At 61.1% G+C, this 13,788-nt stretch overlaps 4 protein-coding genes across 9 annotated transcripts in view; all 4 read left to right on the forward strand.

Moving 5' to 3' along the window:
• Positions 1-185: 185 nt before the first annotated feature.
• C8G (complement C8 gamma chain) lies at positions 186-6,083 on the forward strand. Of its 4 annotated transcripts, none has more exons than XM_033518498.1 (7): positions 186-493; positions 1,195-1,334; positions 1,994-2,064; positions 2,365-2,472; positions 2,763-2,864; positions 3,039-3,077; positions 4,133-6,083. In XM_033518498.1, the coding sequence occupies exons 1-7, from the start codon at positions 317-319 to the stop codon at positions 4,273-4,275; spliced, it is 780 nt and encodes a 259-aa protein (XP_033374389.1). In that variant the 5' UTR covers positions 186-316; the 3' UTR covers positions 4,276-6,083. The 4 variants fall into 4 exon arrangements, with proteins under 4 accessions (XP_033374389.1, XP_015500535.1, XP_015500536.1 ...); XM_015645050.3 differs by lacking the exon at positions 4,133-6,083 and adding an exon at positions 3,413-3,698 and having other exon boundaries at positions 188-493; XM_015645052.3 differs by lacking the exon at positions 4,133-6,083 and adding an exon at positions 3,427-3,698 and having other exon boundaries at positions 190-493.
• Positions 6,084-6,197: 114 nt separating this feature from the next.
• On the forward strand, positions 6,198-8,750 carry PTGDS (prostaglandin D2 synthase). Of its 2 annotated transcripts, XM_015645056.2 has the most exons (7): positions 6,198-6,360; positions 7,271-7,410; positions 7,493-7,569; positions 7,684-7,797; positions 7,996-8,097; positions 8,299-8,368; positions 8,584-8,750. In XM_015645056.2, the coding sequence occupies exons 1-6, from the start codon at positions 6,262-6,264 to the stop codon at positions 8,322-8,324; spliced, it is 558 nt and encodes a 185-aa protein (XP_015500542.1). In that variant the 5' UTR covers positions 6,198-6,261; the 3' UTR covers positions 8,325-8,368; positions 8,584-8,750. The 2 variants fall into 2 exon arrangements, with proteins under 2 accessions (XP_015500542.1, XP_015500541.1); XM_015645055.3 differs by having other exon boundaries at positions 7,493-7,797.
• Positions 8,751-9,669: 919 nt separating this feature from the next.
• Positions 9,670-12,489, forward strand: LOC107211958 (lipocalin-15-like). Its single transcript, XM_015644587.3, has 7 exons — positions 9,670-10,115; positions 10,690-10,829; positions 11,033-11,097; positions 11,390-11,503; positions 11,959-12,060; positions 12,162-12,183; positions 12,339-12,489. The coding sequence occupies exons 1-7, from the start codon at positions 10,020-10,022 to the stop codon at positions 12,340-12,342; spliced, it is 543 nt and encodes a 180-aa protein (XP_015500073.1). The 5' UTR covers positions 9,670-10,019; the 3' UTR covers positions 12,343-12,489.
• A 918-nt stretch (positions 12,490-13,407) lies between these two features.
• The window catches only part of LOC107211912 (extracellular fatty acid-binding protein-like), a 3,912-nt gene continuing 3,531 nt past the window's right edge, over positions 13,408-13,788 (forward strand). Inside the window, exon 1 of one of the 2 annotated variants that reach the window (XM_015644501.3) lies at positions 13,408-13,739. In XM_015644501.3, the coding sequence (XP_015499987.1) occupies positions 13,644-13,739 (96 nt within the window). In that variant the 5' untranslated portion in view covers positions 13,408-13,643. The remainder of the gene's footprint in view (positions 13,740-13,788) is intronic. The other variant, XM_015644502.3, reaches the window with a different exon arrangement.

A 13,788-nucleotide genomic window follows, 5' to 3' on the forward strand; every position in this document is an offset into this window, starting at 1 on the left:
CAGACGCAGCGAGGGGAGCGCAGCGCGATCGCTCAGAATGCCCCGGAAGCGGCAGCGCTGCCCCACCTCGACCACGCCCACCGTAAACCACGCCCCATGAGCCCCGCCCGTCCCCGTTAGACCACGCCCCGTTTTGGACAGGCCCCGCCCCCCCCGGGATCCCCCCCACCACCACCCCCCCCCCGGCCCCTCCTCAACCTTCGGCCCTGTCCGGGCCCGCTCCCTTGGCTCCAGCCGGGCCCGGCCCGGCGATCGGCCCGGCGATGACCCCCGCGATGACCCCCGCGATGACCCTGTACAGCCGCCACCAGGTCTCATGGCTCCCGGTCGCGCCCGTCTCGCACACCGGCACATGGCGGCCCTTCGCACCCTCCTGCTCCTCGGGCTGCTCCTGACGGCGCGGGGGCAGAAGGCGGCGCGGAGACGGCGGCCGCCCCCTCCCCAGAGTGCACTGGAGAAGGTGGTGGCTCAGGAGGGGCTCAGCCTCCACCAGGTGAGGGGTTGGGCAAAGGGGTCTGTGGGCATCCGCTGAAGCCGCGCTTGGGTGGGCTGCAGGGAGCCGCGGTGGCTCCTGTTTAGTGCTGCCCCCGGTGTCCCTCCCAGACCCACCTCTGCAGCCCATCCTCCCCCAGACCCCCGGTGCCCTCTCCCCCCCAGGCCCACCCTTGCAGACCCCCACTGTCCTCCCCGCTCAGCCTCCCAGCTCATCCCCAAGCCCCTCGGTGCCCTCCACACAGCCAGGGCTGCCAGAGCCTAGCTCAGCCCCAGCACTGCCCGCAGAGCTGCCCACAGAGCAGGTGCAGGGGCCAGAGCCTTACAGGAGCCCTCGACCATCTGTAGCTGCTGCGGGGTTTGTGCAGCTGCCCTCACTTTGGGGCTCTGCTGGTGGGGCAGAGCTGGGGCTGCAGCAAAAAGCGATGCCCAGCACACACCCAGTGTGGCAGTGGGGTGCCTGCAGTGCCGTGGGCAGTGTGAGCCATGGGCAGGTGCCTTGGACATCCCCTACACACCCCCAGCCTGTCCCTATGTCGGGCTCCTGCCCTGCAATCCCACCTACCGGCACCTAAAGGGCACCCCAAGTGACAGGCTGTGGGCAGAGGTGCCAAGTGAGAGGAAGGAGGGTGCTCAGGGTGGTTGAGTGGTGACATCCCAGGCTGGTGGCCCTGTAGATGGTGTCACCCCTGTGCCATGCAGCTCTCAGGGAAGTGGTTCCTGGTCAGCATGGCCTCCCGATGCAGCTACCTGCTTGAGCACAGCCACCACCTGGAGGCCACGACAGTGACAATAACCATCCTGGATGGGCAGAGCCTGGCCATCAGCACCTTCAGGAAGCTGTGAGTAATGCCAGACACAGGGTCTGCGGGCAGGGACAGGGATGCTGCAGGCAGGTCAGAACAGGACTGATGCCCTGGGATGGGGACTCTGAAAGCAGGTCAGAGCAGTGCCAGTGCCCTGGCCACAGACTCCAAACAGGACAGAGCTGCCCCAGAGCCAAGCATTGTGGGATACCCTCCAGAGAGTTTTGTAGTAGAAACCCTGGCCATGATTGGCACCCTGCCACCCATACAGCCACTAGCTCAAGGCTGGGCTGGGTGTGCCCAGGCTGGGCCGTGTGAGGACAGCCAGGCTGGCAAAACTGAGGCACGTGGTGGCTCCATGGCTGCGCAGCCCAGGACTGGCTCTTGGGACTATCCCGGAGGCAGCATGTCTCAGGTGACGACCTTCAGCACATCTGTGAGCACTTTCCCCAGCCTGGTGGGCCATGAGGTCCTGACCAGGCTCAGTGCTGCAGGGGGGTGGCAAGGACACCTTGGGCTCAACAGATTTTGGGCTCAGCATCTCTTACAATGTCTCCCCAGTGTTCTGGGATATCTTTCCCTGGGGGGAAAACAAAGTTCCAAGGAAACAGACAGTGTGTGTGCCTGGGTGGGCAGGGACCCAGGAATATCCTCCACAGCCTGTACTGACATCTCCTCCTCCTCTCCCCATGCAGGGACAAGATGTGCTGGGAAATCAGGCAGCACTACCTTCCTGCCCAGGCCCCTGGACGCTTCCTGCTGAAGGGTGAGGGAGACTGGTCTGGGGTGACAGGAGGTTGCTGGAGCCCCCCAGTCCTGCTCTCAGCAGGGTTTTGGTACCAATGTCCCTCTTCCCAGTGCACTCCCAGTATTTTATGTCTTGAGTCCCTAAGTGCCAGATGCCGTCACGGGTGACATGATGGGCTGGTGTCTGTGGGGCTGCCCCACTCTGGCCTGATTTTCACCCCTTGTACACCTGATTTGTGGGGAAATGAAGCCCCTGGATGATGCTGGGGCTAACCAAGATTGACCAGGACTAACTGGGCTATCCTCTTGTCCTTCCCAGGCCATAGGAAAAGCAGCAAGGTGGATGTGGTGGTGGGTGAGGCTGACCCCAGCAACTTCATTATCCTTTATTACCAGAAAGGCCGCAGCACCTCTGTTAAGCTCTATGGTAGGCTTTGACTCGGGGCCTCATGGCAGGTGGAGGACAGGGGTGGGAAACCCGTGCTGGACTCAGGAGAGGCCAGCCAAAGCCTTGGAGGATCCAGCTTGGGAATGGGGATCACTCCCAGCTGGAGAATTGTCCCCAGATGCTGTGGGGGAGCAGGTAAGGAGGGAACTGGGAACCCACTTCTCTGAGCTGAATTCCCCGTGGGGCCTGAGCCTCATGTGGGGACATGGGGGCTTCAGGCCAGGGCCAGGTAGGGCCTGAGGCCTCTGATGGTGTCTCCCCGCACACAGGACGGACCAGCCTGGTCAGTGATGCCATCATGGACAAGTTCGAGCAGCACATCAGGGCTGTGGGTCTGAGTGAGGATGTGACCTACTACTTCCCCACCTACGGTGGGTGACACACAGTCCTCAGGGAGACCTGTGTGGGTTCTGTCCTGATGCTCTGGCCACCCCAGGGACAAAGATGCAAGAATGGGGTTGTGCCCTGCAGTGTCCTGGGGGTGCAGGGACTGGAGGGTGCCAAGCTCCAGACAAGGTGATCCCCCCGGGCTCTGTCTCTTGCAGGGTTTTGTGACTCTGCAGATGAGTTTCACATCCTTGATGGTGAGTTGGGGATGCTGGGTGATGTGCTGGGTGCCCTCTCCTATGTGCCAGGCTTAGTCCCACACTGGGCTTCAGTTGGGTGTCCCTGTCCTGGCAGTGGGCTGGGCACACTGGGCCAGATCCACACTGCACCATGACTGTGTAGTCCTGCCCCAGGAGTGTGGGAGGGCTGGTCTGGCACGGGAGAGGCCATGCCAGACCATTCCCCAGAAGAGTCTGTGCTCTTGTGTGCGCAGTGTCACTCAGAATGGGCATCAGGTACATCCTGGCAAAGCAAGCCCCAGTCACCCCCCACATGGGTCAGACTGGGCACGGACACCTCCACAGCCCCTCAGCACTTCTTTTCCAGAAACGAAGCTGTAGGTGCGGATGGAGTTGCCATGGGGTCTCATGAGCCCTCACCTCAGCCAGCTGCCCATGTCCACGCAGATCTGAGCCGCGCTTGAGTCTGCTCCTCCTGCTGCTCCACAGTTCTGGAGCCAGCCTTGGGGCTCCTCAGCCCCTCCAGCTGTGCTGGCACCTGCGCTTGTCCTTGTCCTGTGCCCCCTAGCTTGTGTCCCCCCTCTGCTCCCCACTCTCCTGCAGCAGCCAGCAACACCCCAATAAACACCTCAGAGAAGAGCCTGTGCACAGGTCAGTCAGCTCTTGGTCTGCCCCAGCCAGGCCAGCACTGCCTCCACCATGGGCTGACAATGCCTTGGACATGTGCTGAAGGGGGTGTTGGGGGGCTGTGCAGCCCCCTTCCATGCAGACCCCTGCCATCTTTTCTGTGAGCCTTCACCAGCCATGGGAAACTGGGACAGAATTGTGTCAGTGGTTCCCGTGGTGTGAATTGTGTGGTGGTTCCTGTGATGTGGTACCCGTCGTCAAGCTGGCAGGGGCAAGGGAGGTCCCAGCACTGAGGGGAACTGCGCTGTCCCTGGGCCACAGGGGACATGGACTTAGGGGCACTGGGGAGAGCACAGCATCTGCCTTTTCTCCCAGCAAGCTGGGAGATCACTCGGGGACCCCAGGGGATGAAATCTTAGTCCCACAATCCTGTTTCCTGTCCCCAGGACCTCCAGGGCCAGGAAACAGCCTGTTCCCCTGCCCCAGCCCTGCAGAGTTTGTTTCTCGAGGGGCTGCTGCCTGCACTGGACTCCTGCCCACACAGCCTCTCAGACAAACAGGCAGAGCACTGGAGGGGCTGGAGGGCTGAGTAGACCCCCTGGGTTAATGCTGCAGCCCCTCATCTGACCCCTCCTCCCAGCCGAGGCTGTCCTGCCACATTGCAGGTGAACGGATTGGCACTGGCTCCAGGAGGGGACAGGGCAGCCCCCGGGCCGGGGAGCAGCCGTGTGTCCAACAGTACAAAAAAACATTTTGCAATCCTAGCGGGAACTGCTGGCACGTGTTGTTTATCAGGGAATTATGTAAGGGAAGACACGTGTTGTGCCAGAAGCCAGTCCCTGTTCCCACCACCCGTGTCCAGCCTGGCCGCCCCCCGAACCTGACAGAGCCGGGCTGTGCTGGATCCAGCCCATTTTACCTGCACCCCGAAGTGGCTGCACTGGGCAGGGGGATAAGGGAGCAAGGGGAGAGACCCGGGGAGCTGGGCTGGTTCATAAGGATTCCCCACACCCTTCATCCCGGCTCGGATCATCCATCGTTGGGGCTAAACCATTTCTGAGTGCAAACACCCAGGTTATGCCCAAGGGTCTGTGTCCAGCTGCCGCAGGAACCCACAGTCCAGATACTCCGTCCTGCCCCCAGCCTTGCTCTTGCTGCCCCTTGCCACTCTTGGTGTCCCCTATGCCCCCAAGTGCTCCCATACTCCTGAGCTTGCACCGGCTTTGCCACACAGCTGCCTGGGCTGGCTCCCAGCTTTGCCACCCTCAGGAGACCCGAGCACCACCTGGGCATCCATCGGTCACCCCCTCCTGGCACCGGGGCAAGGAGCTGGAGGTATCTGGCAGCAGGGGGGACTTTGTGTTCCTGCTGCAGCGCCAGGTGACAGTGACACCGCGGGTGTTCCTTGCCTCTGTGCCTGATGGAGAGTGTTCCCCCAGCACCCTGAGGGTGAGCTCTGGGGGAGACTGAGCCCCAGCCCAGCACGCAGGGCCCCAGCCAGGCTCTGGGTCACTTTGTCCTGCTGGAAGCCAGCTTGGACGGGAGTGCTGTCCTGGGCATGCAGTGTCCTGAGCAGGGCCAGCCCCAGTCCTGCCTGGCTCAGCTTTTGTTTTGTTTTAATAAATCCGAGCAGGCGCGGGGTGTGCAGGGCAGGGCGGCCTCACAGCGGGATGCAGGGAAGGGAATGCGCAAGGGGGGCTGCCAGGGGAAAACCAGCTGTTCTGAAAACATGCTCCTTACGTAAAGCACCCTGGCAGGGCTGCACCGCGGGTCTGGGGCTCTGCCCTGCATAGCCAGCCCTGCCCAAACCCTGCCAGACCCGTGGGCATTGCTGCTGGCACCAGCATACATCCCCTGCCCTCAGCCTGCAGGAGAGTCCCCAGATTGAGTGGGATACCTTAGTACCTGCTGGTGACCCCAAACCAAGGAGGACAGCATCTCCAGCCCCTCCAGCACCTGGCAAAGGGTGCAGGGTGGTGGGGCAGGTGGGCTGTAAAGTCCTAAGGTGCATCTGGCTGCATGCTGGTCCCCAGAGAGACATCATGGGGCTCCCCGGCTCCCCGGTGGGACACACCCCAAGGGTGCTGAGTTGGGTGTTGCAGGGACTTGAGTCAAGGCAAAGCAGGAGGTCCCACAGGTATCAAGTCCCATGGGCTGGGTTGGGACCTGGCAGGCCCTGGATTTCCTCCATCTCACTGAAGCCCCACTCGGGGTCTGAGGCCACCCTGTGTGGATGGGGCAGCGCTGGCCCCTCTCCATGGGCTGCTCCCTGCCCCAGCCCAGCAGCACTGGAGGCAGGGCAGCCACTCTGCTGGCCGCTGGCTGTTTTCACTGCAGAGCATTTTGGCACCCTGGAGCAAATACATCATATCAACAGGAGGGAAGCATTCACAGGATCCCCTGCTTGCCCTTTGGCTTCAGCGCTCTGTCCTGCCCCAGCTTGCATAACAGCATGGGGGGAGGCAGGGCTGGCTGCCCGGGGGCCCCTGCAATGCCTGACCATAAATAGCGGCTCGACAAACTCTCCAGCACCGCAGCGCTCTGCCTCCAGCTCTCGGCTCAGCTCCACTTTGCCATGCAGGCCACACTGCTCGGCGTCCTGGGGCTGGCCCTGCTCAGCACACTGCACGCCCAGGACAGCATTCCTGTCCAAGCTGACTTCCAGCAGGACAAGGTGACCCAGGCCAACCGGCATCACCTCTGTGGAGGTTTGGGGTGTTCTGGGGGATCCTTGCCCTGAAAATGTGGGGAGGGGGTGGTGCAGGTGGATGGGGGGCCTGGCTCGCCCTGGTGCACATGCAGCCCCCCATCCTGGGACCTCCCAGCACCTGGGTTTGGTGGGATCCAGCATCCAGGCTCCAGCCTGTGGGGCAGAACCCTGGATTAGGCATGGGTCCCGAGCTGCTGCTGTGCTGTGGGATGGGTGTGGATGCTCAGGGATCTTACAGGGGAGAGTGAGAAAGGCAATCTCAGTCTGACAGCATAGATGTGGGCCATGGGAACCCGTCCCCAACAAAGACCCCAGCCCAGGGCCACAAAAAAACAAGGGCTGCTGTGCTGGGGTATCCCTTCCATTCCTGCTCCTGGAAAGGTGCTGGGGGGGACAGAGGTGCTGGAGCTGGAGGGAGGCACTTGCTGCAAGGACAGGGGTTTGGGGTGTGCTGCAAGGGTGATCCCAGCACAGCTGCTCTCCAAGGCTGGCAGTTCCCCTCAGGGCAGCACACTGCTGGCTCCATACACTGGAATGGAATGAGCCGTGCTGCACCCAGTGTCCTGACCCCTCCTCACACCCACAGATGGCTGGAAATGGTATCTCAGAGCCAGGCAGTCCTGTCACATTCCCTGGGCTTGGGGTGAAGAGGAAGGAAACACCCAAGGACAGTGAAGGGCATGTAATGAAACAGGGATTTCCTCGTTCCTGGGTTTTGTGGTTGCCAAGAGCTGTAGCAGCTCCCTGAGACGCTGTCCTGCTGTAGGGAATGCACTGCCAGGGGAGAGGGACATGGCCTGGGCTGGGGCTGGTGGAGGCTGAGGGGTGAGACAGGGTCTGTGCCCAGCTGGGGCTGACTGGAGGTTGTGTGCAGCTCACAGGGAGATGGTACAGCATTGGCCTGGCCTCCAACTCTAACTGGTTCAAGGAGAAGAGGCACCTGATGAAGATGTGCACCACCATCATCTCCACCACCGCAGAGGGGAACCTGGAAGTTACATCTACTTACCCCAAGTATGGGGCATGGGGAGGGAGTGTGCGGGGAGGGGGTACTGGGGGTGGCCACTGGTGCATCCTGCACTGCTGTGCTCCCCAGGGGGGACCAGTGCGTGACGAGGAACAGTCTTTACACCAAGACAGAGCAGCCAGGGCGGTTCAGCTACACCAGCCCACGTGAGTGCCCAGCTTCTGTGCTGCCCTGGACACACTCACAGCCCTGCTGTGCCTGCTTCTGCCTTGGAGCTGATTTTGAGCTCAAGGCTGAGTTGTGCCCCATGTCCCCTACAGGCTGGGGCAGCAAGCACAACATCCATGTGGTGGAGACCAACTATGAGGAATACGCCTTGGTGGCCACCCGAATCTTCAAGAGCACTGGTTCCTCCACCATGGTGCTGCTCTACAGTACGTCTGCCCCGGGACCCCCATGCTGTCCATGCCCCTGGGATGTCTCTTTTCCATAGGAGAAGGGCAGGGTTGGGGTCATTTCTCAAGCTGGGGTGACCTTGGGGGGATGGTGGCTGGGTTGGGATCCCCAGGCTGCCTGTACCTCTGTGCTGGTGGGTACAGGGGGACTGCCTCTCACCCTGCTCTTGGCTGCAGGCCGGACAAAGGAGCTGAGTCCTGAGCACCTGGAGATGTTCACCCAGTTCTCCAGGGAGCAGGGCCTGACGGATGATGAGATCCTCATCCTGCCCCAGACAGGTGAGGCTGGGAGCACAGGGATGGTGTCAGGGAGTAGGGGGTGAGGATACCAGAGGGGGACTGAGTAGGAGGAGACCCTGCTGGCTTGTCCCTGCCTCTCTATGGGGCCAGCCATGGGGTATCCCCATTCAGGATCCCTCGGGGGGGCTAAGGTCTCACAGCCCCCAGAGGAGCTGATCTCCCTGTTTCTTCCTCCTGCAGACAAATGCATGGCAGATGCTGCTTAGGTGAGTCCTGACTTCAGTGGGACTCAGACCAGCCCTGCAGGAGGGTATGTGGATGCTTAAAGCCGTGTCACCCCACAGAGCCCCCAGCCCCTCTACAATCCTTCCCCAGGCTGCTCCTCTCCTCACAGCTACTGGGGATCCCCCACCCAGCCCTGTGGGGTGCCTCCCCACACAGTGTGGGGCTCACCAGGCCCATGTACCCCCTCTGTGTTACCTGGTCTCCCACAGCTCAGCCATGCTCACCCCCCATCTTTTCCAGGCAGACCCACCAGCTGCTACCAGTCCAAGCCCCAGCAGCACCGCAAACTGGCGACCACCCTGTCCCATCTGACCACCAGTGGCTCCCCAGCACTGCAGCAGTCTTCGCTTCCTGGCTTCACAACCTACACCTGTATCTCTGTCTCAATTAAAGCCCATAAAAAACCAGCCCTTGCCTGCTGGATTGTTGTGAGGCAGCCCCAAACAGGGCGATGGGGTGGGGAAAGCATGACCAGTGGGGTTGGGACTGGGGTTAGCAGTCAGGGCTGACCCCAGCTCCTGGCTGTGGAGCTGCGGGGCTGAGACCCCATGTGCACTCACAGCTCTGCCCTATGGTGCTGCCTGCCCACTGAACCTGCCCTATCCCAGAAAAAGGGGTCCCTGAGGCCAGGACTCACTGAGGAGCATCTGCTCCCCCTCTGCCCGTTGGGCTCCCCGAGTTTCCCTGCCTTGGTTTCCCTGCTGGACAGCAGGCTGGCAGCATGGGAATGGGGCCATGGGCATCAGGGATTCTCCAGAAGTTTGGGGAAGGATGGACACAAAGCAGAAGGGGATGTCTGTGAGCTCTGGGTGTGGCTTGATCCTGGCCACCCCTGGAACTCCATCCCATCAAGCCAGACCCTCTCCAGCAGTGGAGTCTGAGTTGTTTGCCACCAGCATAAGAATCCGCAACCCCTTCTGAGGGCACCAGGCCGTGGCTCAGCCTGGGGTAGCAGCACAACCATTCTGTGGCACTGAGGATCCCGAGGCAGGATCTGTCCCACCACTGACAGACCCTAGAATCAATGGGAACAGCCAGGAGGGGGCCCCTGGGATGCACCTCACACTCCTACTCAGCCACGGAGCGGGCACGGGGCAGAACTTGGTGTCGTTCTAATTAGGAACGGCGAAAAGAACGACACAGACTCTCAAGGGAGTCAGAACAGGAGAATTCTCTAGTTTATTACTTCAGGCCTGTTTTATAGACAGATATGTGGAAAGTACAGAAAGGAAACTCTTATTGGTTAGCAAACTACTACATCACCATCATTGGTTAGTGGGGCTCACCACCCCCTGACTTTCTCTTGCAAGGAAAACAAGGGACAGACAAACAGCACCTGGCAGTTGTTTTCTGTCTCTGAGGATTGTTTTGAAATCCTCCTATGAATTTCCCAGGCTAGCTCTCAGGCAGGACTGAGAGGCCATGGGGCCTGCAGCTTGCTCTAAAGCTAGCATCCATACACTTGGTCCTGGCATGATGTGGGTTGTGTCTCACACAAGGCTGCATTCATCCAGAACTGCAGGGGACAGGGCATTGTCACCTGAGCTGGGCACAGGTTATCCCTGCCCTTGTGTAACCTGTTGCATAAAGCGGGTGTGTGGGCAGGGGTGCTGCCAGCAGCGGGGGCTATAAAGGTGGGTGCAGCCTCTCCTGCCCACATCCACTCCAGGGCAAGGATGACAGCAGCACTGCCCAGCCTGGCTCTGGCCCTGCTCTACCTGCTGCAGGCGAGGGCTCAGGTCCCTGTGCAACTGGACTTGGACACTGAGAAGGTAACCTCGCAGATTTCTGCCTGGCACATCCTGCCTGGGCTGGCTGGGGCAGGGCAGTGCTGCACCCCTGGGTACCTGCCAGCCCTGTCCCTGAGCCAGCACCAGAACAGCTTCCAGGAGAGCCTGTGCAAAACCAGGTTAGTCCTGGCTGCTGTGTCCAGTGCCAGCAGTAGCCCCACTGCAAGGACACCAACGCGTGGGGCCATGATGCCCCCAGGCATGTGGCACTATCCCCAGGGAACATAGGCCAGGTGCTGCACATGTACTCTAAGCATGGGGCAGGACAGGGTGTTCTGCATGCAGGAAGATGGCAGGTCCCCGTGTCTGCCTGGCTGGTTCCCACAGAGGATGGCAGGTTTCTGCCTGGGGTGTCGTGTTCCCATGGTGAAGGGCAGATCCCCACAGAGGATGGCAGGTCCCTGAAGAGGGCAACATGCCCCCAGAGACAGTGGCAGGTCCACTGCAGGTTGTCAAATTTCTGCAGTGGGCTGCCAGGTCCCCCACGGAGGAGTGCAGATCCCCCTGGCAAGTCCCCACAACTTTTCCAAATTCCACTGGTGATGTCCTGCTGCAGTTTGCAGGGGTGTGGCATGTCACAGCCATTGCTTCCAACTGCTCCATCTTCCTGAAGATGAGGGATGGGATGAAGTCATCCATGGCCATCATCAGCTTCATGCCAGACGGGGACCTGGCCATGAAGTTGGTCTGGCCCTTGTAAGTGTCTGTCCTGCTCACCCTGTTCCCCGTGGTACTGGGACTCCCTTTCCCACCAAAGCAACTTCCCCACTGCTCCAGGTTGTCTAACCCTGCCTCAGTGCAACCCTCTGGGCAGGCTGGGCTCCCCCCTGTGCCCACCATCCCACTGCCCTCCCATGTGGTCTCTAGACACATTTGTCTGTTTCACATTCCTTTTCCAGGATGCACAAATGCCAAAAGTTTCAGCTTCTCTTCCAGCAGAGCGAGCAGGCAGGACACTACACAGGTATGTGTGGTATGGCCTTTGGAGCCATGGGTACCTTGAAGCAGAGGGTGGGTATCTCAGCCCCCATGCCTCAGGAGCAGTGGGAGGTGGGCTTGGCCCCCTCTGCCTCCACGACTCAGCAAGAACTTCTAGGTGGGTGGGCACCTGGCTCCTCCACATCAAGCAGGGGTTCCTTCCTCATACCCACCTCAGGCAAATTTGAGGCTTGAGCACTGAGCTGGGGGCCCCAGCAGGGCCCAGAAGGGCTCAGACTGTACCACGTTTCCCAAGTGGTCACCTCTGGGGTCCTTAGGAGCACAAGAGAAGAGGGATCTGCATGTGATGGAGACAGACTACAGCCACTACGCCGTCCTGCACGAGGCCCATCACGGCGAGGCAGAGCCCAGCACGGCACTGCAGCTCCTCAGTGCGTTGGGAGTGGGGACCTGGCTCCTGGGAAGGGATGGGGGCACCAGAGGCAGGCAGGGTCTGGGCTCCCCACCACTGCCCAGGACCACCATCAGCAGCACCCCATGTCCATCACCTAGGGAATTAATTTTGGGGTGAATGAAGCCTTGCACTAAAGATATCTCCTGTTGGTTGTGGGTTGAACCAGAGCCCCCTGCAGGGTGCAAGCCCAGCTGCAGAAACCCAACCCTGCCAGCCACCCCAAGTGAATGGGTCACTCATCCTAAGGGGCTTGTGCCCCTTTGCTGCCAGCCCAGGGCAGCTGTGGGTTGCCTGGTGTCCACCCTGCATGTTCGTTCCTTGGCCCTTCCCTGGGGTCCAGCTGCTGCCCCGCAGTACCTGGACCCCTGGTGTGGGGCTGGCTGCTGGGATTCCTTGCACTCATCAGCACCCACTTTGGGTGTGTGGCTGCAGCAAGGGAGCAGGACCTGAGCCCCCAGCTCCTGCAGAAGTTCATGGAGCTCATCCCCACCATGGGCCTGACTAAGGACATGCTGGCCATCCTGCCCAAGTCAGGTGAGTGGCCCAAGGGCACAGGGTGGCAGCTGTGGCCCCTCTGTGTGGGGGTTCAGGGTGTTGCCAATGGCACATTCACCCCTCTCTTTCCTTTCCAACAGATCAGTGCACCAGGGACATCAGGTGAGCGTGGCCAGGGAAAGCTGTGACTCCCTTCCAGCATGGCCTGGGCTGAGCAAGGACTTGCAGGCCCTGGGTGATCCCCCACGTGTCTCGGGACTCTGTCACCTTGGCTGTGCCCTGCTCTGAACAGTTGTCTGTCTGTCTTGTCTCTGCAGCTGAAGTACCATGTGTCCTCTAGACCTAGTGAACAATGGGCTCTGCACCCCACTCCACGGTGCTCCTTCCCATCCTCCAGGCTCTGCCAGACCCCCTGCTTCGTACCAGGATCATCCTCAACCTCCTAAATAAATAGATGCAGAAACTGCTCCAGAGCTTGGTGCTTTATTGGTGGTAGCAGGTTGATGCCAGGGTCTCCAGGCACCCTGAGCCAAACAGTCCTGGAGCTGACCCTTCCTGTCAGGCCCTCACAGGTGGTAGGGGGCACCCGGGATGTGATGTTTGCTGTGCCAATGGGGAGGATGGGGAAGGTGCAGGGCAGCAGCTGCCAGGGCATGGAAGAATGGAGCCAGGGTGAACAGGGGCTGACACAGGCTAGCTGGGTGCTCAGTAGCTCTGGGCAGACAGGGCTAAGCAGTCAGGCTGCCCAGTGCCGCCTGCAGGAAACCCCATTCCCTGCTCAGTCCTCTCCAGCTGGGAGTGGGGTGGCACCAGGGCTGCCTATGGCAGGACTGGGACCCACATGTCTGTCTGACACCCCCCCTGCTCCCCATCTGACCAAAGTAAGACCATGCTGCCATAACCCCCAAGGGTTCATCCCCCTCCACCTCCTGCAGAGTGAAGGCAACCTCTGGTCCCCCCTCTGCTTCCCTGCCCCGGAGTCCCTCAGCGCCCAGGCAGGTGTTGGGCTGTGACCCCAGGAGCCTGGCAGAGCCAGGCCACAGGGGACATCCCACTCTGGGAAGGAGGGACACAATCCCACAGCGACATGAAGCCGTTCTTCTGCCCAGCCTGCTCAGGGTGCAGCCCAGCGCAGGTGGGGAGGCCGGCACAGGCACCGCGGGTCAGGCTGCGCCAGCCAAGGGCTGGATTTGGGCAGGATGCCCGGGGCCGGTGGCACCGGTCACCGAGGGCCTTGGTGAGTTGGGCAACGGGGCTGCCCCGGGGCCGGTGCCGGGAAGAACTTCCCGCTCCTCCCGGCAGCCCGCTGGAAAACAACCGTCGCCTTTGTTCTTTCGCAAGCAGCCAAAAGAACGGGGGAAATCCGAAATTTCAGCAATGGTGCAACAGTTCCTGTAACCCCGTTTTGGGGCTGGCAGGCACGAGTCCCCCTCTGCCCCAGGGGTTTGTTCACTCCGGGCTGACTCTGCCCTCCGGATCCAGCCCTGCCCAAGGCAGCCCCGAGCGCGCTCCCGTGGGGCTCGGCACGGCTCCAGCGGGGGGGCAGAGGAGGCAGCACGGAGCTATAAATCCCACAGCCCCGGCTCCCCATCCCACTGCCGAGCCAGAGGAGCTGAGGCGAGATGAGGACGATGGGGCTGAGCCTGGGACTGGTCCTGCTGGGCTTGCTGGGCGTGCAGGCTGGGGACGGGGGGATTGCGGAGCTGGACGAGAGCAAGGTGGGAAGGGAAGGGAAGGGAAGGGAAGGGAAGGGAAGGGAAGGGAAGG

This window comes from Parus major, chromosome 17, assembly GCF_001522545.3.
Source record: "Parus major isolate Abel chromosome 17, Parus_major1.1, whole genome shotgun sequence".
NCBI classification, from domain to species: Eukaryota; Metazoa; Chordata; class Aves; order Passeriformes; family Paridae; genus Parus; species Parus major.

Bases quoted from the DNA above. Each gene is read 5' to 3' on its own strand.
- C8G (XM_033518498.1), top strand. From the start codon at position 317: ATGGCTCCCGGTCGCGCCCGTCTCGCACACCGGCACATGGCGGCCCTT. The intron at 1,335-1,993 runs GTGAGTAATGCC...CTCCCCATGCAG, and splicing joins ATCAGCACCTTCAGGAAGCT to GGACAAGATGTGCTGGGAAA. The intron at 2,473-2,762 runs GTAGGCTTTGAC...CCCCGCACACAG, and splicing joins CACCTCTGTTAAGCTCTATG to GACGGACCAGCCTGGTCAGT.
- PTGDS (XM_015645055.3), top strand. From the start codon at position 6,262: ATGCAGGCCACACTGCTCGGCGTCCTGGGGCTGGCCCTGCTCAGCACA. The intron at 6,361-7,270 runs GTGACCCAGGCC...GGTTGTGTGCAG, and splicing joins CTGACTTCCAGCAGGACAAG to CTCACAGGGAGATGGTACAG. The intron at 8,098-8,298 runs GTGAGGCTGGGA...TTCCTCCTGCAG, and splicing joins CCTCATCCTGCCCCAGACAG to ACAAATGCATGGCAGATGCT.
- LOC107211958 (XM_015644587.3), top strand. From the start codon at position 10,020: ATGACAGCAGCACTGCCCAGCCTGGCTCTGGCCCTGCTCTACCTGCTG. The intron at 10,116-10,689 runs GTAACCTCGCAG...GTCCTGCTGCAG, and splicing joins TGGACTTGGACACTGAGAAG to TTTGCAGGGGTGTGGCATGT. The intron at 11,098-11,389 runs GTATGTGTGGTA...TGGGGTCCTTAG, and splicing joins GCAGGCAGGACACTACACAG to GAGCACAAGAGAAGAGGGAT.